The 24,971-nt window shown below is 37.9% G+C and overlaps 2 protein-coding genes across 2 annotated transcripts in view; both read right to left on the minus strand.

Moving 5' to 3' along the window:
• Positions 1–941: 941 nt before the first annotated feature.
• On the minus strand, positions 942–12,112 carry LOC112626911 (DNA excision repair protein ERCC-8-like). Its single transcript, XM_025389311.1, has 3 exons — positions 11,497–12,112; positions 8,064–8,144; positions 942–1,788 (listed from the first exon to the last, which is right to left on the minus strand). The coding sequence occupies exons 1-3, from the start codon at positions 11,722–11,724 to the stop codon at positions 1,720–1,722; spliced, it is 378 nt and encodes a 125-aa protein (XP_025245096.1). The 5' UTR covers positions 11,725–12,112; the 3' UTR covers positions 942–1,719.
• Positions 12,113–12,490: 378 nt separating this feature from the next.
• Positions 12,491–24,971, minus strand: part of LOC112626910 (guanine nucleotide-binding protein-like 3-like protein) — a 69,126-nt gene continuing 56,645 nt past the window's right edge. Inside the window, 2 exon segments of the mRNA XM_025389309.1 lie at positions 12,491–12,721; positions 12,723–14,174. Of these exon segments, the coding sequence (XP_025245094.1) occupies positions 12,491–12,721; positions 12,723–14,174 (1,683 nt within the window).

Consider the following 24,971-nt stretch of genomic DNA (forward strand, 5'->3'; position numbering starts at 1 on the left):
GCCAGGATATAGCATCAACCTAAGCATCTATCAATGGTTGAATGGATAAAGAAAATGTGGTACATATACGCAAACAGCTGATCTCATAGAAGTAGAGAGTAGAATGGTGGTTACCAGGAGCTAGGGTGGTTGGAGAGACATTGGTCAAAGGATACAAAATTTCAGTTAAATAGGGGGAATTAGTGCAAGAGACCTATTGCACAACATAGTAACTCTAGTTACAAGATTACAATTAATTTTGAAAAATGATAAGAGAATGGATGTAAAGTGTTCTTACCACAAAAATGGTCACTATGTGAGGTAATGCATATGTCAGTTAGCTACATTTAGTCATTCTATAATGTATACATGCTTCAACACAGTATGTTGTACATGGTAAATACATACAATTTTATCTGTCAATTGAAAAAAAAAATCAATTGTAAAAGCAGGTGCTTGGAAAACATTTAGCTGGAAAGGTCTGATATGAGGTCTAACCCTTATACACTTAAAAACTGAACAACTGGCCGGGTGAAGTGGCTCACGCCTGTAATCCCAGCACTTGGAGAGGCTGAGGCGGGTGGATCATTTGAGGTCAGTAGTTCACGACCAGCCTGGCCAACATGGTGAAACACCATCTCTACTAAAAATACAAAAAATTAGCCAGGCGCCATGGCGGGAGCCTATAATCCCATCTACTTGGGAGGCTGAGGCAGAAGAATTGCTTGAACCTGGGAGGCGAAGGTTGCAGTGAGCCGAGATGACAACACTATACTCCAGCCTGGGTGACAGAGTGACACTCCATCTCAGAAAACAAAACAAAACAAAAAAAACCCTCAACAACTGTGTACTTTTGGTATTCAAACTCATAAAAGCCTCATTTACTAGTCTACTGCTGGTAAGGATCAGGAAGGGAATATTAAGATTACCTTCATGATAATCACTTGTGGGTTGACACAGGAGACAGTAACATAGAAATTTTATTACAACATTTCATATTTAAGCCAGATTCCCTGCCAGGATATTTTCTGCTTGAATTAATGAGGCAGGATTTCGTCATATCTTAATGAGTTTCATAAAAAAAAGAGTTCAAGCATTAGTGCAAACTGCCTTCTGACATTAAAATAAAGCAAACATGGGATTTTCACAAAGTTAAAAGCCTCCTGTGATGCACATTTTGGATTGTAGGAGACATTAAGCCCAAAAATGTTTAACATAAAGCATGGTTAATTAAATGAAACCATTGAAAAATGTGAATACATGAAGAAGAAAGAATAAAATAATTTTGATGTTACCATTTCAACTACTATTTTTGATATAATTATTCTTGGCAAAATCATTCTTGAAGGTGGAAATGAGCAGGCTGATAGTATAGCAAGTAAGAGAAAGTCAATACTGGTGGCCTCCACTTGCTGATCCTCTGAGACTGCATCTTATAGTTCATAAAATCTGCTGAAGGTCACAACTGAGGTACAATGACTTGTGTACTTGTACTGTAGCAAGGAGGGCTTCCCCAGGCCACAGCATCTGGGATCAAGGAACACATTTTGACTAAATAAACTACACAGAAGCCTGTTTTAGAATTTTATGCAAATATTAACCTCATTTTAAAACATGAGGAAAAAAATTACCCACATTTAGGGCTAATTTAGCTGTCAGGAATAGACCGTACAGTTGAAAAAAACATACGGTCTCATTTAAAAAGTTTCAGCAGAGACACAAAGGTACTAAAGGTGATATTCATCCTTCTTCATCACTGCTGCTCCAGGCATCTTCAAAGGCTGGATTTAATTGTGATTTTGTTGTAGTCTAAAAAAAGAAAAAAAAAAGAAAAAGGAAGGTTCTGTTTTTTCTACTTCATAATTTTAGGCTCATAATAAAGTTACGAAATATATCAGATAAATAGCAATTACATTATTTTGGAAGAAAATGTAAAACTGTTAATTTCAGAACAAAAATAATATAAGAAACAACCCATATACAATATAAGATAATGTAACTTCATTTTAAACAGACAATACTAGACTTTACCCAAACATCGTTTTCTTTAATCACCTCACAAATACATACAAACATACATACATACATACATATACTATGATGCTGCTATTTCTCAAGGTATTTCTCAACAACTCTTTGGAATTATCTGGTGAAAGTGGCACTCTGATATCCATGGGCTAAGACTGGACTCCAGGTGTACAGTCTGATCTGACAGCCCAAAATATCAATGTTGGCAACTCTTTAATTGTTTAGATGAAAATAACTTTTATAAATAAACAAATACCCAAATATGGAGAATAAGGTATTCAAGATGAAAAATACTTTTTAGTCCAAAAATAATGTGTTTTTTTTTTTTTTTTTTTTTTTTTTTGAGGCAGAGTCTCTCTCTGTCGCCCAGGCTGGAGTGCAGTGGCCGGATCTCAGCTCACTGCAAGCTCCGCCTCCCGGGTTAACACCATTCTCCTGCCTCAGCCTCCCGAGTAGCTGGGACTACAGGCGTCTGCCACCTCGCCCGGATAGTTTTTTGTATTTTGTAGTAGAGACAGGGTTTCACCGTGTTAGCCAGGATGGTCTCGATCTCCTAACCTCGTGATCAGCCCGTCTCGGCCTCCCAAAGTGCTGGGATTACAGGCTTGAGCCACCGCGCCCGGCCAATGTGGGTTATTAAGTAGTGATATTTATGTACTTATTTGTAAGTAGTGATATTTATTTACTTATTTTTATAGGTTGGTAGGGCAGTTCAGTAAAACATGCAAAACAGGTCAGAAATGGTAACATGTTTATAATCAGCACATAGGTTTCCCTCAGGGATTTGTCTGAAGGATAACATCTATCTAGATGATGTTTATTTAAAACAACAAAAAGGTGATTAGCAACTAGAGAAATTTTAATCTCTGTGGTATTTCAAATCAGTTCATTTTGGGGAAAACTTCTGAATAGCTACTACTGATTCTCTTGCAAATAACTAAAAGGGCTTATTTGGTCTCATTTTTAAAGTAACTGCGTATTATGAGCCAGGTTTGCTTCTTTTTGTGCAACTTTTACAACTGCTACAATTTTATTCAGATTCCAATTCCAATGCTGTATTAGCATCGAGACTACTGTTAAATTATTTTAGATGTACTGCCTTTTATAACTTACAGAAATATTTTTTAAGGATAACCCCTACTGCATGTCTGAGAATGTTTATTTTTCTTTTGATGAATATAACTGTGAATCTTACAATTCGAACAATGAAAACAGTAGAAAAAGTTAAGTGTTCCCAGTAAATTTCCCAAGTATCAGCTAGAATAGTTGGAAAACAATATACTAATTTAGGCGTTCTTTACTGTTAAACAGATTACATTATTAAACCTAACGTCGACTATACTCCAAATGTCCAGATACAAAATTATTATTATTATTATTATTATTATTTGAGATGGAGTCTCATTCTGTCGCCCAGGCTGGAGTACAGTGGCATGATCTCGGCTCACTGCAACCTCTCCCTCCCGGGTTCAAGCGAGTCTTCTGCCTCAGTCTCCTGAGTAGCGGGGACTACAGGTGCGTGCCACCACACCCGGTGAATTTTTGTATTTTTAGTAGAGATGGGGTTTCATCATATTGGCCAGGCTGGTCTCGAACTCCAGACCTCGTGATCCACCAGCCTTGATCTCCCAAAGTGTTGGGATTACAGGTGTGAGCCACTGCTCCCGGCCATGAAACTATTATTAAACCTCAGCTAACTACTCACCGATTTCTAGCCACAGTCCACTTATTTGCAACAGTTGTATACTGAAGTCTCTTCATTTATTCTTTCATCCAAACATTTACTGAATTTCCTGTCTTTTTGGGTTTTCAATTTAACTATTAAATTATGTTATTTAGTGAGAGTTTATTAAAAGACATCTTGTCATTAGGGGTTAGCTGACTACTCTTCCCTACTCTGTCTCTAGAAGCCTCTAACTTTGCCTTTGATAGCTAACAAAAATAGCCCTGGGAAAACACACACACACACACACACACGTCCCTAGGTGGATAAGCCACACAAGGGCCATGCTTCCTAATCCTACTATGGAAACCTAGTGTGTAACCTATTAAAAATTTTAATTTCAGTTGAAAACTCAACAGAAAAGCAAAATTACACTTCATTATATGTTATTTTTGTATGGTAAGCAAAGAAACAAATGAAAATCATAATCAGTTGCATATAAATTATTTCACTTTTCAGTGACACAATGATATATGAATGCATTACAGTATTTTAGAAATATATTTTATTGCCCAAACAATCACAAATAAAATATTATACTGGTAGTATGATAAAGCTGCAGTAAAAATGTGGTAGATGGATATGGTACACATTACCATTTGAGACCCACTGATCAAGTGTCACTACTATTATTTCAGTTTTCTCTACATCTCCTCCTAGTAGACATCCAGTCTGTGCTTGAACATATTCATCTATATCTCACCAGGTTGTCAGTTCTACTGACAGATAGTGTCAATGTTATAGAAATAATGAAGCATGAGTTTAGAGGGGACCTAGTTATGAGTTTAGAGAAGAAATAGAACCAAACTTAACATCTACAAGGATATTTCTTGACAACTTTCAAATTTCTGACTGGTAATTAGTGGCAAGTCTCAGGGTTGTTTGTTAGCAAGTACATCGACACAAGTGGTATGTAAAACAGTTATATATTGTATGAATGTCAAAACAAAGTAAGATTCTTAGTGAGAGGTCACGTGTAAACTGGAATAAACCCGCCCTATAGATCTCAGGCAGGAAAAAGTAATTAGGAGTTATAGATAGGCTTGTCTTGACCAGACCAGCTTTTAGAAAGTAGGGTCAAAAGGAAGCCACATTCCTCAAAATATAATAAAAGAGTCTGCCAATTAAATAAAAGGATTTATAGTTAAAGACCACAAATCCTGTCCCTATCATCCAGTGTTCTTCCTTTCTTTAGACAGAATTAAATTCATCTTCTACTTTGGATATCAGGAGAAACACCCCTAAGGGATTATCTTGGTTGATGGGGAGGTAACTCTCATCTGAAGAATGCATTTGAAAGGAAACCTAAGAATAAGTTTGATTAGACAATTCTGATGTTTGGAAATATCATGAGCTTGTCCCAGATCATAAGTATAATAAATGGCAGAACTGGGATTCAAACCCAGTTTCCTGAAGCTAACGACTAAGTATGTGTATGTATACGTGTGTGTGTTCTTTTGTTTTGTAGTGTGGTACACTGCCTCCTTGGGAAATAAATATCAAATAAATATACTTATTTTATAGTTGGGATAAAAGCACTTTTAAACATGGCTTAAATTATAAACATACATGTAAGGAATAGGGTCTTCTGGACAGACTATTCTACTGGGATCTGCATTATGATCACATTCATATATTCACAGGAATGTTTCAAGCTAAAATTTTACGGGAATAACCTTCGCACATACCATTTTATATTAGTATGAGAATGACTGCTATCTTTAAATATATGAACATGACATTTTAAAAGGTAAGGTTTTATAGCACTAAAACAAATACAAAGGTCAACTTGATTTTTGTATATCTCTATGTGATTTTCTAACTTGTTTTGCTTAATTTCTCATATATACAAGTTTGTTTACACAAAGAGTTCAAACTATCACTATAATGACATAACAAGGAAATAAACCATCAGTCACATATTATCTTTTTTTTCTTTGAGTCAAGGTCTCACTCTCACCCAGGCTTTGAATATAGTGGTGCAATTGTGGCTCACTGCAGCCTTGAACTCTTGGGCTCAAGTGATCCTCCGACCTCACCCTCTTAAGTAGCTGGAACTTACAGGTGAAAGCCACCAAACCTGGCTAATTTTGTTTATTTTTTGTAGAGATGGGGTCTTTCTATGTTGCCTAGGCTGGTCTTGAACTCCTGACTCAAGTGATTCTTCCACTTCAGCCTCTCAAAGTGCTGGGATTACAGATGTGAGCCACCACACCTGGCCACATATTATCTTTATGAATTAAACAATTTAGTATTCTTCTAACATCCTTTTCTATACATAAGTCACTATAGATTTATTTTTCATTCATTTTTAATGTTTTCATTTGGTAAATAAAATGTTAACTTCCTAACATGGCTTACAGTGTTATAACTTGGTTTTAATGTATACAGCAATTCCCAAAGAGCAAGACACAATAATTACATAATGAAATGTAAAATAAATGGCTAAATCTAATTATTTGACCATACTAAGCTTTATACAGAAGAATATTCTGACATCAAAAGCAGCTGTATGCTAAAGTTAATCAAGCCACAATAAACCAAATTAGACATGTGATAAAATCTGGAAGTATGTATATGGCATTGGCTGGCTACTTAAAGATTTATCAAAGCGTATTTTTTTTCTCTTTCTTTGGATTAAGGACAAAAGAAAATAATTCACAGGTTTGTACTGTAGTAAACCCTAGCAGTTGAAAATTTAGGTATGAAATACATATTGTCAATAGCTCTGAGATGCTATCAACTACCTCTATACAAATTATATTTTCATGTGGTTTTTGACATAGTCCTAGTTTTATGAAGGAACTAAACACAGTATATGAAAAATGTTTTTTGAACGTCAAAAGTGCTTTACCAGTAAGTTTTCCTCCACTTCCATTTAAGATGCTTTTACTATGACTTGGTTAAGATTACCTTAAGGTATTTCTAACTACATTATCTATATTTCCAAATTAAAGAAATATACATATATATATATATATAAACTTTGTTTTTAGACATTGCATTTGGATTTTTTATATTGTAGAAATTAAGATAAATGAGGATGATTAAGAGTGCTTAGGAGAATAAACCTTGTGGGACAGAAACCACCTTTAAACAGCCTGTATCTTCCACCTGCTTGATGCAAAAGCTAAAAAAAAAATACAGAAGCTATTACTTTAGGTCAGGGACAATGGTCTTGTTCATCTTTGTTTACCTACTGTGTTTTTAAGATCTGTATTTACACTGTCATGTTTATACTGATTTATTTTCTATGAAAGGCACTGTCAGACTGCTGGTAGGGGTGTAAACTGGTAAAATTTGACATGAGAATAAAGTCTTAAAAATGTCGGCTGGGAGTGGTGGCTCATGCCTGTAATCCCAGCACTTTGGGAGGCCAAGGCAGGTGGAACACTTGAGGCCAGGAGTTGAAGACCAGCCTGACCAACATGGTGAAACCCCATCTCTACTAAAAATACAAAAATTAGCCAGGTGCAGTGGTGGGCACCTGTAATCCCAGCTACTTGGGAGGCTGAGGCAGGAGAATTGCTTGAACCCAGGAGGCTGAAGTTGCAGTGAGCTGAGATTGCGCCATTGCACTCCAGCCTGGGTGACAGAGTGAGACTCCATCTCAAAAAAATAAAAAAATAAAAAAATAAAGAAAAGAAAAGAAAAGAAAAAAAGTCATATATAATAATTTAAGAGATAATTCCACTTCTAGGAATCTATCTAAAGACATAGTCAGAAATATTAACAATTTTTTAACAGATATTTACCTTGATATTTATAATAATCAACAGAAATTCCTCCAACGAGGTAAATATTTAAATTGTGTTTTATCAATGACAGAATAATATATCATTAGAAATGTTTACACATAGTTATTAATGACATGAAAAAAGGTTTATTGTACAATGTTGATGAGAAAAGTAAGATACCAAGTTGAATGTCCAACCATGATATGAACTATGTTAAAAAACATACTCATAGGAAAAAACAGTTATGAAACAAATCAAAATGTTAAAATTGATTAATTTGATTTGAGGAATTTTATGTTCTTTTTATATTTCTCTGAATTTTCAAAATGTATTAAAACAGTCAAATTATTTTTACAGAAAATGCCAAGAAATGCTTTTTTGTTGTTGTTGTTTTGAGATGGGGTCTCACCACATTGTCCAGGCTGGTCTTGATTTCCAGGCTCAAGTGATCATCTTGCCTCAGTCTCCCAAGTACCTGAGACTATAGGTGCATGCCACTGGCAAGAAATGCTTTAAAGTCTCTCTCATATAAAGGAACAAAACATTATTTCTTATGATTTAGAAGTCACTATACAATTTGTGAAAATAATGTTTACCTCATCATCATCAGGAACTGGTTCGTATAAGGATGGAACCCAAGCCAGAATGTTGCAGTCTCTGCTACCACTGTAAAGTTCCTACAACACAGAAGGCAAAGATGATATTGTGGATCAAGAGCTGATACCAAACTGAAATGAATTATACCATTTTTGAAATAATTAGGTCACAGTAATTAGATTAATGCTATTTCTACTCCCTAAAGAAACTAGGCCGATGCTCTTTTTCCTTTGTTTCTTTGTTAGTAAAGCTTTGTTTTGTATTTAAAAATAGTATTAGGATTTGTCAAGCTTACTAATGGTGTGAAAATTTTACAAATACACCCCAAATCCTAGCAGTTTTATCAATTATAGTATCCATATATTTTTAATGTCAGAGAAAGAAAGAGTTTGTCTTTCTGTGTCCAAATAACTGAGCTTCAATAAAGACTTCAGTGAAGAAACCATATGAGCTTCTAAAACAGGCCAAGTTCTCAAAAAGTTTTATTTAACTTACAGCTGCCTAACTGGCTGCAATTCAACAGAAGAGCTTGAAGATGTATATTCCATGCCTGTTGAGAAGTTTACTTCATAAGGAAGCTTGGGGTGATGCACAGCCTATGTCAATGTCTATGGATATACTGTTTGCTTATGGCTGAACAATGCTCACGCCCCTCCCCCCCAAAAATCAAAGAAATATGTTATATTGGCTTTTTTCCTCTGCTGTTTTATACAATTTGTTTTTATTATTGTACATCTCAAAAACAATATGAGGCATGGTATAACTGTGTTTTTTATTTAAGGATGTGGGAAAAGGGAAAATAAGATTATATATTTATAGAAAATGTAGATTTAAAAAATTGTTAGATATACATTATCAAATTTCCTAAATACAAAATTTTGTTGACTGTATTACAAAATCTAGACTATATGGCTACACAAACTAGCTGATGCAAAAATATATATGTTCAGTGCCCTTGAGTAATTTTATTTCCCTGAGAAGGCCAGGTAATGCCCAAGATAACTTGGTCAGATAAGGTTATAGGGCAATTCACAATAAGTATTAACACACCCAGTGAAGACATAAAGGATATTCTGTACATGTTCAAGAAAGAGATATTGAAAGCAGCAACATTTAAATTAGAGTGACTAATAAAGAACACTGAGATAGAAAGATTTACATTAAGCCTTGAAGTGTCTGTGATAGATGGAGGAGTTCATTTGGGCAATAAGATTTTCTTAAAAAATAAGCGCAAAATGTAAGTTACAACTGCAGTCCAAAAGACTTTTTTTTCCCCTGAGTCATATGAGAGTAAGTTGCCAACATTAGGCCTTATTACTCTTGAATAATTCAGTGTAATTTTCCTGTGAACAAGGGTACTTTCCTTTGTAGTTACGAAGTAACCAACAAAATCAGAAAATTCATATTACTACCACCATCTAAAGACCCCATTCATGTTTCATCATTTGTTCCAATACTGTCCTTTATAGCAAAAGGGGCCAGTTAAAAATCACATCCTGCACTTAGTTGTCAAGTCTCTTCAGTTTTCAAGCTGGAACAGTTCTTCAGTCTCTGGCTTTTCTGACCTTGACAATTTTGAAGATATACACCAGTTACTTTGTAGAATGTCCTTCACATTTGGATTGTCTTATGTTTCCTCATGATTAAATTTGAGTGATCCAGTTTGGCCAGGAATATCACAGAAGTGATGTCCCATAACTGGGATGCTAACTTAGATTATTTGATGAAGGTGATATGTGCCAGGCTTCTTCAGGTTAAAATTAATCTTTTTAGTTTTGTACTTCATATTTTGTAGGGTGATACATTGAGATTATGTAAATATCTCATCCTCATCAAATTTTCAATTTATTAATTTACTTACTTATCCCAGCCTAGATTCATGAATTTCTATTCTCTTGCCCATGTTGGAGTGCAGTGCTGTGAACACGGCTCACTCAATCTCCTGGGCTCAAGCAATCCTCTCGCTTCAGCCTCCTGCACAGCTGGGACTACAGGCATACACCACCACACCTGGCTGATTTTTTTATTTTCTGTAAATACAGGGCCTCATTCTGTTACTTAGGCTGGCCTGGAACTCCTGGGCTCAAGTGATCCTTTCGACCTCCCAAAGTGCTGGGATTACAGGTGTGAGCCACTGTGCCCAACCACTGGCACGATTTTAATCCATTCTAGGCACACATATTAGATAAGCTCCAATTTGGTAGAAAGAAATAATTTGTGGTCAGAGTATCTGGGATGAAATTTCGGCTGCGTCTCTAAGTAACCTTAGACAAGAAAAGAGGGACAATATTTTAATAATTTCTTTGAATACAAATACATGTGTTATCAATAACTACTTGCAGGTTAGGGGCAAGTCATGTCACCTCTCTGGTGCTTTAGTTTTCTTCTCTCAGAACACTAAAAATGTTTAACAACTGGTATACACCTTCTTACTGACTAGTAAGAGATAATGGCCATAGGGTTGGAGTAGGGTCTTGTAGGTCCTCTTTTAGTTGCTGGGTTAAGGTGAGGTCTAAGAGGTCCCAGGGAAGGGGCTGAGGCTGGCAGTCACTTGGGGGGCTTGGTGCAGCAGCTGTTTACCAGCCAGTAGGATACATCAATATTTAAATATTTTAATAATGAATACTGCCATAATGGTATATACTGGCTAAAAAATCAGGTCTATATATCTTACAGCACAGTGTCAGCCACAAATTAGGCAATCAGTATTAAAGAATGAATGAATAGGAGATTCACAAAGTGATAGTCTGTCTCCTGGAGCTCTAATAATCCGTAATTTTCATTCTATCAGTATTTAACTTACATGAGTTTCATTTTCCTTACCTACAAAACAGGGAAAATACCAACTATCTTGCAATGTTAAACTCATTTAAAGAAGTACATGAGGTAATTTGTGCAAATGTTCTCTGAAAAAATGAAAAATGATCTGCTCCATTGGTGATGTGAAAAGGTCTGGATGTAAAACAAACAAAAGTCAGGGTATTTAAGAAATTATATAGGTTGTATTAACTTCAAAACCTCCCTTTATTAGCCATTGATAGAAAATAAGAATAGATAATTCACACATACATAAACCAACATATACAAATTATATTTTATAATTAAATGCCTGTATTTCATTTCTTACCCAAAAGACTGTTTGCAAGAAATTATTTTAATTCACCACAGATTTTCAATTGTTAAATAAATGAAGGTCATATGCAAAAGAAAGATAATTCATACCAATCAAGTTGCACAGCATTATACTGATTCATTCATATCTTGTATGCCATCTAAAAATCTAGACTGTGCTAGTCTCTATTAAATAAATCCTACTACAAATGTGGATTAAAAGTATAACTCCTCAGAATGAAATCACAATTTATTCTTTTACATATAACTGGTATGGCAAGCTAGCTAGCTGAACATTTTCAATTCCTGTATCATTCTTACCTGGAAATTTGACTGAAATACACAGCAGTCAACAGTTTTATAATGTCCCTTAAGCATAGTTATCTGTTCTCCTGAGTAAACTGTATAAACAGCAATGGTGCTACCATATGGTACAAAAACAAATTCTGAACTGCAGCCACAGGAGACAGTGAATTTCAATCCTTTTTTACTGTTATTACAAACTTTTCCATAGTTCACCTGTAGGATTAAAATCATAAAGTTACTCATCTCTTAAATCTAAATTTAAAAGACAACAAAGACTAGGAGAAATACTTAAAATATTATGTTATAAAAAGGGCTCTTTTAAATTTAAGGAAAATGTTCAACGTTGACAGAAGAAGGGCCAATGACATGAATGTACATTTAACAAAAGAAGAAATACAAATAGTAAAAAACCACAAAGGTAAATGTTTACTTTTCAATCTTAATAGAAGTAAAATACAGACTTCAACCTTGAAGAATCATTTTAGACCATTTAGCAAAAAATTTAAAAAACATTAAGACATTAAATACTGGTACAAGCAAGGTAAACATGTTGGTGGCAGTGTAATTTGGTTATTCTTTCTAAAAGGGCAAATGGTTTATTAATGCTCTTTCTTTTCAAAAGAATAATATTGCTTCAAAAGACTATCCCCCAAGAATATTTTTTGGGGGTAATACCCCCAAAAACCATTCTTTTCAAAAGAATGGTATTTTTTGGGGGGGGGGGTTATATTCTTTTCTTTTTTTTTCCTGCTGATACTTCTTTTATTTCTGTTATAAAACAGAGTAGGGGTTAAATAAAGGGTATTGAGTTTGTCAGCTCCAGTCTCTTGGGACTCTTTTTCCTGGAGAGAGTGCAGAGAGTGCAGAGAACAGTGGGAAGAAAGAAACATAGTTGTGGAAGCGTTCTTTTAATGCGCAGATGCTTCAGGGAGAACCAAACTATTTCATTGGTAATCCCCCGTCCCACCGGAACTGGTGCTTGGATCGGAAGGGAAGTAAGATCAGACAGTTAGTCATCAACACCGCCATCAACATTGCCAGAGAGGTTGACGGCAGACAGCTCCCTGGCGATTTTATCTGCACATTTCTGCGTATTCTTATTCTTTAGGGAGGATGCCAGAGCCTGGCCCTGTTATAGGGAGTCCATCCCCATGATCCTCCGCAGTACTGGGCAGCAGTCCACTGGGCACACATCCACTTTACTGTTGTTTTTAGGGTGGTGATCCACATTGAGTTTAGCCCCATCCCTTCTGATGACGATTCGGATTGGTGCAATACCCAGTGAGATCTCCGATCTTATACATGGTGGCTTTATTTTCAATGGCATCTGCTATTTTCATCATCGGATAATGGAGCAACTTGATCTCCATTTTGAGTGGGTCCAAGTCACCCAACACCTCATCAGATTCTCCAGTGGCCAAGCATTCCATGGTGTCTTCATTGACCTGCTCGGTATTCTCGATGTGAAAGACCTTGGTCATTTCCTTAATGATCTCAGTGCTGAGATAGGCAGGCAGTGTGAGTGGGTGGTGGTGGTTATAGAAGCTGATCTTCCCACTCACCCAGTCAGCTAGGACAGCTTTGGCTGCCTGCTCCTGACTGCATAAGTCTCTCTTCCCCAAATGGTGGGCCACTGCCATCAGAAAGTGCTCAGTGGTCTGGTACCCAGAGAGGAGGTAATAGTTGGAAATCTCCAGGTTGCAGCTCTGCAAGATGGTCTCCACTGGGGTTACCGCGTGTGACAGCCTCTGCACGTGGATGCAACTATGCAGAATGGTGCCCACCTCGGAGCTGGGCCCTGGGACAATGGCTAGAGCATCCAGCAGCCAGATTAACTTGTCCAGGTAGACCTCCTGCCTGAATTTCGTGACCCCAGGAATGGCTCCCACGCGGCATGCATGGCTGTGCTTCAGGCTATTAATCAGGCTGCTCTTCCCAACATTGAGAAGGCCCACAACACCCATATTGATGTGGGTGCACACTTCACCAAGGTGGCAATAGTTCCCCAGAACCCTCATGAGGTTTTCAGCTCCAAAGCTGACATGCTGGGTCCTGGCCTTGAAAGCCACAGTTGGCAACTCATTCCGAAGGTAATCCAGCCACTTCACAACCTCCTTGGGGTCCAGGTCAATCTTGTTCAAGACCAGGACCAGCTTCTTGTTGCCTTCTGCCCATAGAACAGCCTCCTCCATTTGGAAGCAGCAGCAGCCTAATGGGTCTCTGGCATCCAGGACTTCCAGAATCACACCAGAGTATTCTACCACCTTACGGAACTCCTTGTAATAAGCCTTCCTCGTGGCCTCGTCATCCAGCTGAGGAAACATATTTAATTCCTGCACAACTTCCTCCTTACACTCAAACTCCTCCTGGCGTGTTAGGATATCCTCACAGTAGCTCTTGATAGACCTGCGTTTTTGTCTTTCTTGCTCCTGGGCAGCTTGCTTCTCCCTCATCTCCTCAACTCTCTTCTTTAATTCAGCCTCTTGATTGGCATGATCATTGGAATGAACAAATTGAGGAGCAGAGGGCACTTTGGAGGTTGCTTTCTTCCCATTTCGTTTTGCAGGCTTCTTACAGCCCTTGGAACCTTTACCTGGCTTTTCATTTTTGTTTCTAAGTTTCATCACGATCACCAGCTTGAAAGCAGATAGGCTCAAATCTGCTTGCTCTCTTCCTACACTTCCGGCGGGGATCTGAGAAGACAGGGTAACAGATGTTCTTGCACTGCTAGGGTCCAGACTTTGGACTTCCAGATGCCAGCCTGGCGGTGCCCGACTCTGCCGGTGTCTCCCTTATCTTTAGAGTTAAAAATTTTTTCATACACATAACATAAAATTTACCATCATAACCATTTTTAATGGTACTCAATGGCATTAAGTACATTCATGTTGTGCAATTCTCATCGCTATCCATCTCTAGAACTCTTTTCATCTTGCAAAACTTTACTCATTAAACAGCAAAGATATTCTTACCCCCTGACTTGGTAATTGCTCCTGTGAATTTATCTTTTTTTGTTGTTGTTGTTGTTGAGACGAAGTCTCACTCTGTCGCCCAGGCTAGAGTGCAGTGGCCACGATCTCGGCTCACTGCAAGCTCTGCTTCCCAGGTTCACGCCATTCTCCTGCCTCAGCCTCCCGAGTAGCTGGGACTATAGGCGCCCGCCACCATGCCCGGCTAAGTTTTTGTATTTTTAGTAGAGATGGGGTTTCACTGTGTTAGCCAGCATGGTCTCGATCACCTGACCTGGTGATCTGCCTGCCTCGGCCTCCCAATCCCTCCACCGGGATTACAGGCCTGAGCCACTGCACGCGGCCAGGAATTTATCTTAAGGAAATAATTAAATAGCAAAAGTTATATGCCCAGAGGAATTCTATCCAGCATTATTTAGAATGGGGAAATAACTGAGAATAGGTGTATATTCCTAATGTCATATTAATTTTATGATTTATATAAATCATAATTATGAAACTTATGCAGAAAACAGGGATAAAGGCTAAGTGTAAAAAAGCACAGACCATAAATAGTTTGCACACTGTAGTTTTACCTTTAAATAAATAATTATGTATTTGGGACAAAAATTAAAAGTCTACACTTGTACTCCAAAGGTGTAGTGTGCAGGCTCAGTAGTGTGAGCATCACCTGAAGCAGTTAGACATGCAGACTTCCAGGCCCCACCCCAATCCTACTGAAAATCATCTTCATTTTAACAAGATCCCTAGGTAATCTGTATGCTCATGCAAGTTTGAGAAACTTTGGGCTAAATAAATTGATGGGTTTACTTCCTGATAATAATTTTGATAAGAAGCTTGGGATGAGTGTAAAACCAGTAACTAATCATTTGGGAATCATGATCATGCATATCAACAAAATCCATTTGTCGTCACGGCTAATACTGAAGTTTAAATAGTGATTTGTTGGCCGGGTGTGGTGGCTCACGCCTGTAATCCCAGCACTTTGGGAGGCCAAAGCAGGCGAATCACAAGGTCAGGAGTTCAAGACCAGCCTGGCCAAGATGGTGAAACCCTATCTCTGATAAAAACACAAAATAATTAGCCAGGCATGGTGGCAGGTGCCTGTAATCCCAGCTACTCAGGAGGCTGAGATACAGAATTGCTTGAACCCGGGAGGCAGAGGTTACAGTGAGCTGAAATGGCGCCACTGCATTCCAGGCTAGGTGACAAAGTGAGGCTTTGTCTCAAAAAAAACCAAAAACAAAAAAAAAAACTAATTTTTTTTTTCCCCAAAGGTTAGATGGGAGAGAGAGTGTGTGTGTGTATGTGTATATATGTGTATATGTATATACACATATATGTGTGTGTATATGTATATATGTATGTATATACACATATATATCCCTTCTCTTTAAACATTTTTTCATACACATAACATGTGTTCCAGAATCACATGAGAGTATTCTACCAGCTTACGGAACTCCTTGTAATGAGGCTTCCTCGTGGCCTCGTCATCCAGCACATATATATGTGTGTATGTATACACATACACATACACACAAATAAAAGCCCTGAGGTCAAAATGGATATATGCTAATAATCTATGAACACTATACTTGGCTTACTTTCCCTTTAGACTAACTTGGGCCAGAAATGGGTACATGCATTTAGCTACCTCATGGCAGCAGCAGTATAGTGGGTTAAATATTAAACTTATATTTGGCGGACTTGGGTTTTAAACACTCATCTTTCTTTTGTCCCTTATGAATAATGATTTAACCACTTCATTTCATTCTTCTTCTTCTTTTTTTTTTTTTTTGAGACGGAGTCTCACTCTGTCGCTCAGGCTGGAGTGCAGTGGCCGGATCTCAGCTCACTACAAGCTCTGCCTCCCGAGTTCATGCCATTCTCCTGCCTCAGCCTCCCGAGTAGCTGGGACTACAGGCGCCCGCCACCTCGCCCGGCTAGTTTTTTTGTATTTTGTAGTAGAGACGGGGTTTCACCGTGTTAGCCAGGATGGCATTTCATTCTTCTTATCTGTTAAATGGAGTTAACATCATTTACTTAAAGAGTTTTTTATTGTGAAAAAGCAAATGAAATAATCCATATGAGAGTACCTGGAACACAAAGATATTCAGTAAGTTCCTAGATTAATTCCTATACATGTTTAAAAGTATAACATTCCCTCATCTGTGTTTTCTGATGCTACATGTGCAACAATTTGCACAATGATATGGGGGTGGGGTGATGAAGAAAAAGTACAAAACAGTTTTCAACTACTATTTCACTGGTCCCCCTGGAAAAATTATAAACTGCTAGACTGTGATGGGCTTATTCACATTTGTTTTATCAGGACACCTAGCTACAAAACCTATGTTCTCCCAGTATACCACATTGCTTTCCAAATATGAACTGGAAAGTGTTGAATGAGGTATGAATATTGAACTAGTGCATTAACTTTTGTCTTGTCCTTAGGGTTTCTTCCTCCAATCCATTCAACTTAATGTCATATTAGTATTTCTTTTTTTTTTTTGAGACGGAGTTTTCACTCTTCTTGCCCAGGCTGCAGTGCAATGGCATGATCTTGGCTCACCACAACCTCTGCTTCCCGGGTTCAAGCAATTCTCCTGCCTCAGCCTCTGAAGTAGCTGGAATTATAGGCATGCGCCACCATGCCCAGCCAATTTTGTACTTTTAGTAGAGACGGGGTTTCTCAATGTTGGTCAGGCTGGTCTTGAACTCATATTAATCTTTCTTTTTTGTTTGAGATGGAGTTTCACTCTTGTTGCCCAGGCTGGAGTGCAATGGCATGATCTTGGCTCATAGCAAACTCCACCTCCCCGGTTCAAGTGATTCTCCTGCCTCAGCCTCCCGAGTAGCTGGGATTACAGGCATGCGCCAGCACGCCCGACTAATTTTGTATTTTTAGTAGAGACAGGGTTTCTCCATGTTGGCCAGGCTGGTCTTGAACTCCAGACCTCAGGTGATCTGCCCGCCTCGGCCTCCCAAAGTGCTGGGATTACAGGTGTCAGTGACCACACCCGGCCTTCATATTATATTTCTAAAGCAACATCGTGATCAAATCGTTTGTGGGTTCAAAAACTGTCAAAATCTTTCCAATGCCTATGGAATGAAGTTCAAATAACAGATTAAGGAAGGGAGGGATCTACCATTTATTAAGTGCTTACTATGTCACACACTGTGCTAGGTAATTATCTAAGAACCCCATTTTATGAACATAAATGCTTATCATAAAGAGTGGTATGTTAAACATTATTATGAAAGTATTAAGGAACAGGCTACTTTAAGATACGATGTCTTAAAAGTGGCATTTAAGGCAGGCTTTGAAAAGATTTTGATAGGGGAAGAGAATTTTGTGGACTTGGGATAGGATGATGGCAAATCCAGTTCCCTTATATTAATATGTGTTCCTTTTGTTGCCCCAGGAAAGATACATATCTAGTCACTAAGTGAATACCTATGTTGATGCAGAGACTACATCACAAGGCAGCTCATTTTACTGTCAAACAAGTACCAGCATAATAATTAACAATACTGACATACAGCATTTACTGAATGTCAACATTTGCTGTACCAGATAATGTGCTAAGTGTTGTACAAATGTTATTGCATATCCTCAGCACAATAGGAATATGATGAGATAGGCATTACTATACAAAAACAAAACACTTAGAAAAGCTAAATAATTTGATCAAGGTCTCTTGGCTAGTGAATAACTGAACCTAGACTACATCAATAAGAAACCACTGTGCCATATTGTTGTAAATGATTTTTCTTTCATTCCGTGAAGTGATCATCACAGTACCTTACAATACAAGGGAGCACAGGATATTCTGGGAGCATCTAAGTTAGACTGGAGGAATTAAAGACAGAAGAGTCTTGAAAGCTAAGAAGCCGCTAGGACAGGAAGAAGAAGAAGGGTATGCTAAAGCAAACATAACAGTCTATGCAGCAGAATGAAAGGATGAGGGAACATGGTATATTTAAAGATTGCTAAGTAGTCCAAAGTCAGGGGAAAAAATGGTAAAGTTGTAAGACATAAAGCTGGTAATCTAGAAGGCACTGCTTAGTAAAGTCTTATACTCAAAAGACAAAGGCATTCAGTTTTAATAACCTGAAAATACTGGGGAACTACTGAGAATTTTCCACTGGGATTTGAGTTTGGGAAAAATTAGAAGGATGTTAGAGTAATTAAATAAAGAGATAACCCCAAGAGTGAGGCTGGAAGGGATGACAGATAAAAAAAAATTGAGAAGGAAGAATTAATAGTTGGGATGAGGGACAGGAAAGAATAAAGAATAGACTCATAGGGTGACTGATAAAACCAGTAACTAAAATAGTAAACATCAGAATACCTACTTTTTAAATTTTAGGCTTTTTTCCTCTAATCTATCCTGCAACTTAATATCATATTAATCTTTCTAAAGCAATGCTGTTATCAAATCACTTGCGGGCTCAAAAATTGAAGATGTTTTTTCTTTTCTTGTGCCAAAACCTGTTACTTTGTGAAGTTCCCTGGTAGGTACTTGTTCTGTACTCTATGGCAATGGTCTCCAGAGGGTGGTTAACATACCTCAGGGAGTTTGCAAGGTATGAGGGGAAAAAATGTGATTTTTATCCAAAAATTAAGAGATTTTACTTTATTAAACATATTGACTCACAAGAGAATTTGCACATAATTTAGAAATAACTATACATATATCAAAAGTATATACTTAAAAAATATTATAGTAAAGATACTAAGGCAACAATATATAATAAAAACAGTTACTATTTATAGTATGCCTATTATTTAGCAGGTACAATACTACTCTTTATTTACCTCTGTTTTACCCTTACAACTGAATTTTAGGTAGACAATATTCCCAATTTACAGGGTGAGAACACTGAAACCCTGACAAGTCTTTCATGATGTCAGCTTAAGTAACTGCCTAATGCTCTCAATTACTGCATGGAAGGAGAAAGAAGCAAGAGGGTGCAAAAGGACTCTCCAGTGATTGTCCCCCTGCAGAAACATCAATTTGAACTATCCACGTAAAAGCTTCACAAGAGCTAATGAAACCAGATGAGACATCATAGTACCTGACTATAGCTTACCCGCATTACCCCTTCCACAACTCCAGGCAGCACAGCATGGAGAGTGATACTATCCGCTTACGGGAAACAGGGGTAAGTAAGCATAGGGCTTTGTCTTAGACCCCAATACCATGCCTACCACAATAAAACCCAGCAATAGACAGACCCCCACAGCCTCTGACTCTAGGCCAGAATGCATAGACTGAGTCTTAGACCCACCCTGGTGCAGCATGGGAACCAGTATTCCCTGTGAAATGGACTCAAGTTGTGGACTGCATCACCACAGGCCAACTACCCTGGGCTTGGCCTCCAAATAACCCACATTAACAGGCAGGTCTCACCAACTGCCAGCTTCAAGGACACTCCAGTGATGGGCGAGCCTCAGTGGCCATGGGTTTCAGATGTGCCTCAGCACTGTGCCAAGTCATGGTAGTCCTGGGCATAGGGCACCCTATAGTGCTACCATTGTCAAGGGCTTAGGGATGACACCAGATGAACAGCCCAGAATCTCTGGACAGGCTTATTGTTGAAGGATATTGCCAGACTGGAAAGACTAAAATAAGTATCTACTTCTTTAATGTTCAGGCATTGATGAATGACCACAAGGACGAAGAGCAATCTGGGAAACATGATGTCACCAAAAAGACAAAATAAGATGCCAGTGACTGGCCCTAAAGAGATGAAGATATAGGAAAGGTCTGATAAAGTATTCAAAAACAGCTCTTTTAAGGAAGCCTACGAAACTTCAAAACAAAACAAACCAAAAAACGGAGAAACCATTCAATGAAATTAGGAAAACAGTAAGTGACTGGAATGAGAAATTTAACAAAGAGATTAAAATAATTATTTGTAAAAAAATCAAAGAGAGATCTTGGAGCTGATACATGCAATAAACAAAACAAGGAATGCAATACAGAGCATCAATAGCAGAACTGAGGAAACAGAAGAAAGAGTCTGTGTGCTTGAAGATAGGTAAAAAAGAAAAAATAATGAAAAGAAATGAAAACTTATAGGACTTAAGGGATGGCATCAAAAGAGCAAACATATGTGTTATTGGGAATAAAGTAGAGGATGATAAAGGGGATAGAAAGATTATCTAAAGAAATAATAGCAGAAAACTTTCCAAACTGGGAGAAAGATACAAATATTCAAGTACAAGAAGGTCAAAGGTATCTTTTCACATTCAATGCAAATAAAGATTAAAGACAAAGAGAGAATCCTGAAAGTAGCAAAAGAAGCAAATAACACATAATGGAGTTCCAATACACTTAGCTGCAGACTTCTCAGCAGAAACCTTAAAGGCCAGGAGATAATGGGATGATATATTTAAATTGTTGCAAGAAAAAAAAATTGCCAACCAAGAATTCTATACCAAGAAAAGTTGTTCTTCAGAAATGAAGGAGAGATAAGACTTCCAGACAAACAACATCTGAGGGAGCTCATCACCACCAGACCTGTCTTACAAGAAATGCTAAGGAAGTTCAAGCTGAAAGAAAAGGATCCTTATGTATAACACAAAAACATCTGAAAGTATTACATTTCCTAGTAAAAGTACACAGTTATATTCAGAATAATCTAATACTGTAATGGTGGTGTGTAAATCTCATATCTTTAGCATAAAGGTTAAAAGACAAAACTATTTAAAATAATAATCACTACAATAATTTGTTGTAAGATATGCAATATTAAAAGATATAAACTGCCACATTCAAAATTGAAAATATGAGGTGGGGAAAGTAGAGTTTAAGTGCAGGGTTTGTGTGTGTGCGTGTGTGTGTCTGTGTGTGTGAGATCAAAGTAAAGTTGTTATCGGCTTAAAATAGCCTGTTATAAGATGTTTTTTATAAACCTTGTTGTAAATACAAAGCAAAAACCTATAATAGATTCACTAAAAACAAAAAACAAGGAATAGAAACACTATTAGAGAAAATCACTTAACCACAAAGGAAGACAGTAAGAGAGGAAAAGAGAATCTACAAAACAACTACAAAACAATGAAGAAAATGGCACTAGTAACTCCTTGCCTATCAATAATTAACTTAAATATAAATAGATTAAATTCTTCAATCACAAGACATAGAATGATTAATGGATAAGAAAACAAGACCAATGTATATGCTGTCTACAGGAGACTCACTTTACCTTGAAGGGTACACACAGACTGAAAGTAAAGGTAGGAAAAAAAAAATTCCACGCTAATGGAAACCAAGAGAGCAGGATAAGCTATACTTAAATACGTAAAATAGACTTTAAGTCAAAATGGTAAAAAGAGACACTGAAGGTCTTTACATAATGATACAAAGATCAACTCGGCAAGAAGACATAACAATTGTAAATACATATGCTTTCAATATTGGATCACTTAAATATATAAAGCAAATATTAATAGATCTGAAGGGAGAGATAGACTGTAATGAAATAACAGGAGACTTCAACACCCCACTTTTGGCAATGTATAGATCACTCTGACATATAAAATCAACAAAGACACATAAGATTTAATATACAATCAACAAAGACACATAAGATTTAAACTCTACTCCAGACCAAATGGACTGAACAGACACATACAGAACATTCCATCCAACAGCTGAAGATACGCATTCTTCTTAATTGACTATAAAACATTCTCTAGGATAGATCCTATCTTAAGCCATAAAACACAGCATAACAAATTTAAAAAGACAGAAATAATATCAAGTATTGTCTCAAACCACAATGATATAAAACCAGAAATCAACAACAGGAAGAACTCTGAAAAATTCACAAGTACACAAAAATTAAACAACATGCTCTTGAAGAAGCAATGGGTCAACGAAGAAATTAAAAGAGAAATTTAAAAATTTCTTGAGAAAAATAAAAACAGAAACATAGCTACCAAAATCTATGAGATACAGCAAAAGCAGTTCTAAGAAGGAAGTTTATAGCAATAGATGTCTATATGAAAAAAAGGCCTCAAATACAATCTAATGTTGTTATCTCAAGGAACTACAAAAGCAAGAGCAAAGTAAACCCAAAATTAGTCCAAGAAAGGAAATAACAAATATCATAACAGAAATAAATAAAATACAGACTGCACAAATAATATAAAAGATGAAGGAGACTTGTGAGAGAGGTGGCACCAAGATGGCTGAATAGGAACAGCTCCAACCTCCAGCTCCCAGCATAAGCGACACAGAAGATGGGTGATTTCTGCATTTCCAACTGAGGTACTAGGTATATCTCATTGGGGTGTGTCAGACAGTAGGTGCAGGACAGTGGGTGCAGCCTAAGGAATGAGAGCCGAAGCAGGGCAAGGCATCGCCTCACCCAGGAAGCGCAAAGGGGAAGGGAATTCCCTTTCCTAGATAAGGGAAACCGTGACACACAACACCTGGAAAATCAGCTCACTCCCACCCTAATACTGCACTTTACCAAGGGTCTTAGCAAACAGCACATCAAGAGATTATATCCCGCACCTGGCTCAGAGGGTCCAACGCCCACGGAACCTCCCTCATTGCTAGCACAGCAGTCTGAGATCTAACTCCAAGGTGGCAGCAAGGCTGGGGGAAGGGCACCCGCCATTGCTGAGGTAAACAAAGCGGCCAGGAAGCTCGAACTGGGTGGAGCCAGCCACAGCTCAAGGAGGCCTGCCTGCCTCTGTAGACTCCACCTCTGGGGACAGGGCATAGCCAAACAAAAGGCAGCAGAAACCTCTGCAGATGTTAATGTCTCCGTCTGACAGCTTTGAAGAGAGTAGTGGTTCTCCCAGCATGGAGTTTGAGATCTGAGAACGGACAGACTGCCTGCTCAAGTGGGTCCCTGACCCACCGAGTAGCCTAATTGGGAGATATCTCTCACTAGGGGCAGACTGATACCTCACACCTCACACAGCTGGGTGCACCTCTGAGATGAAGCTTCCAGAGGAACGATCAGACAGCAACATTTGCTGTTCAGCAATATTCACTCTTCTGCGGCCTCTGCTGCTGATACCCAGGCAAACAGGGTCGGGAGTGGACCTCCAGCAAACTCCAACAGACCTGTAACTGAGGGTCCTGACTGTTAGAAGGAAAACTAACAAAAAGAAAGGATATCCACACCAAAAACCCATTTGTACGTCACTATCATCAAAGACCAAATGCAGATAAAACCACAAAGATGGGGAAAAAGCAGTGCAGAAAAGCTGAAAATTCAAAAATCAGAATGCCTCTCCCCCTCAAAAGGAACACAGTTCCTTGCCAGTAACGGAACAAAGCTGGATGGAGAATGACTTTGACGAGTTGAGAGAAGAAGGCTACAGACGATCAAACTTCTCTGAGCTAAAGGAGGAAGGACGAACCCAGCACAAAGAAACTAAAAACCTTGAAAAAAGATTTGACGAATGGCTAACTAGAATAACCAATGTAGAGAAGTCCTTAAACGACTTGATAGAGATGAAAACCATGACACGAGAACTACATGACAAATGCATAAGCTTTAGTAACCCACTCGATCAACTGGAAGAAAGAGTATCAGTGATTGAAGATCAAATGAATGAAATGAAGTGAGAAAAGAAGTTTAGAGAAAAAAGAGTCAAAAGAAATGAACAAAGCCTCCAAGAAATATGGGACTATGTGAAAAGACGAAATCTACATCTGATTGGTGTACCTGAAAGTGATGGGGAAAATGGAATCAAGTTGGAAAACACTCTGCAGGATATTATCCAGGAGAACTTCCTCAACCTAGCAAGGCAGGCCAACATTCAAATTCAGGAAATACAGAGAACGCAACAAATATACTCCTCGAGAAGAGCAACTCCAAGACACATAATTGTCAGATTCACCAAAGTTGAAATGAAGGAAAAACGGTTAAGGGCAGCCAGAGAGAAAGGTTGGGTTACCACAAAGGGAAGCCCATCAGACTAACAGTGGATCTCTCAGCAGAAACTCTACAAGCCAGAAGAGAGTGGGGGCCAATATTCAACATTCTTAAAGAAAAGAATTTTCAACCCAGAATTTCATATCCAGCCAAACTAAGCTTCATAAATGAAGGAGGAATAAAATCCTTTACAGACAAGCAAATGCTTAGAGATTTTGTTACCACCAGGCCTGCCCCACAAGAACTCCTTAAGGAAGCACTAAACATGGAGAGGAACAACTGGTACCAGCCACTGCAAAAACATGCCAAAATGTAAAGACCATCGATGCTAGGAAGAAACTGCATCAACTAACGAGCAAAATAACCAGCTAACATCATAATGACAATATCAAGTTCACACATAACAATATCAACCTTAAATGTAAACAGGCTAAATGGTCCAATTAAAAGACACAGACTGGCAAACTGGATAAAGAGTCAAGACCCATCAGTTTGCTGTATTCAGGAGACCCATCTCACATGCAGAGACACACATAGGCTCAAAATAAAGGGATGGAGGAAGATCTACCAAGCAAATGGAAAACAATAAAAGATAGGGGTTGCAAT

The sequence above is a fragment of the Theropithecus gelada genome, chromosome 6 (assembly GCF_003255815.1).
Source record: "Theropithecus gelada isolate Dixy chromosome 6, Tgel_1.0, whole genome shotgun sequence".
Taxonomy (NCBI): Eukaryota; Metazoa; Chordata; class Mammalia; order Primates; family Cercopithecidae; genus Theropithecus; species Theropithecus gelada.

Excerpts from the sequence above, each read along its gene's own strand:
- LOC112626911 (XM_025389311.1), bottom strand. The coding sequence starts at position 11,724 with ATGAGTAACTTTATGATTTTAATCCTACAGGTGAACTATGGAAAAGTT. Across the intron at positions 8,145-11,496 it reads TATTTCAGTCAAATTTCCAG|GAACTTTACAGTGGTAGCAG; the intron begins GTAAGAATGATA and ends TCTGTGTTGTAG. Across the intron at positions 1,789-8,063 it reads CAGTTCCTGATGATGATGAG|ACTACAACAAAATCACAATT; the intron begins GTAAACATTATT and ends TTCTTTTTTTAG.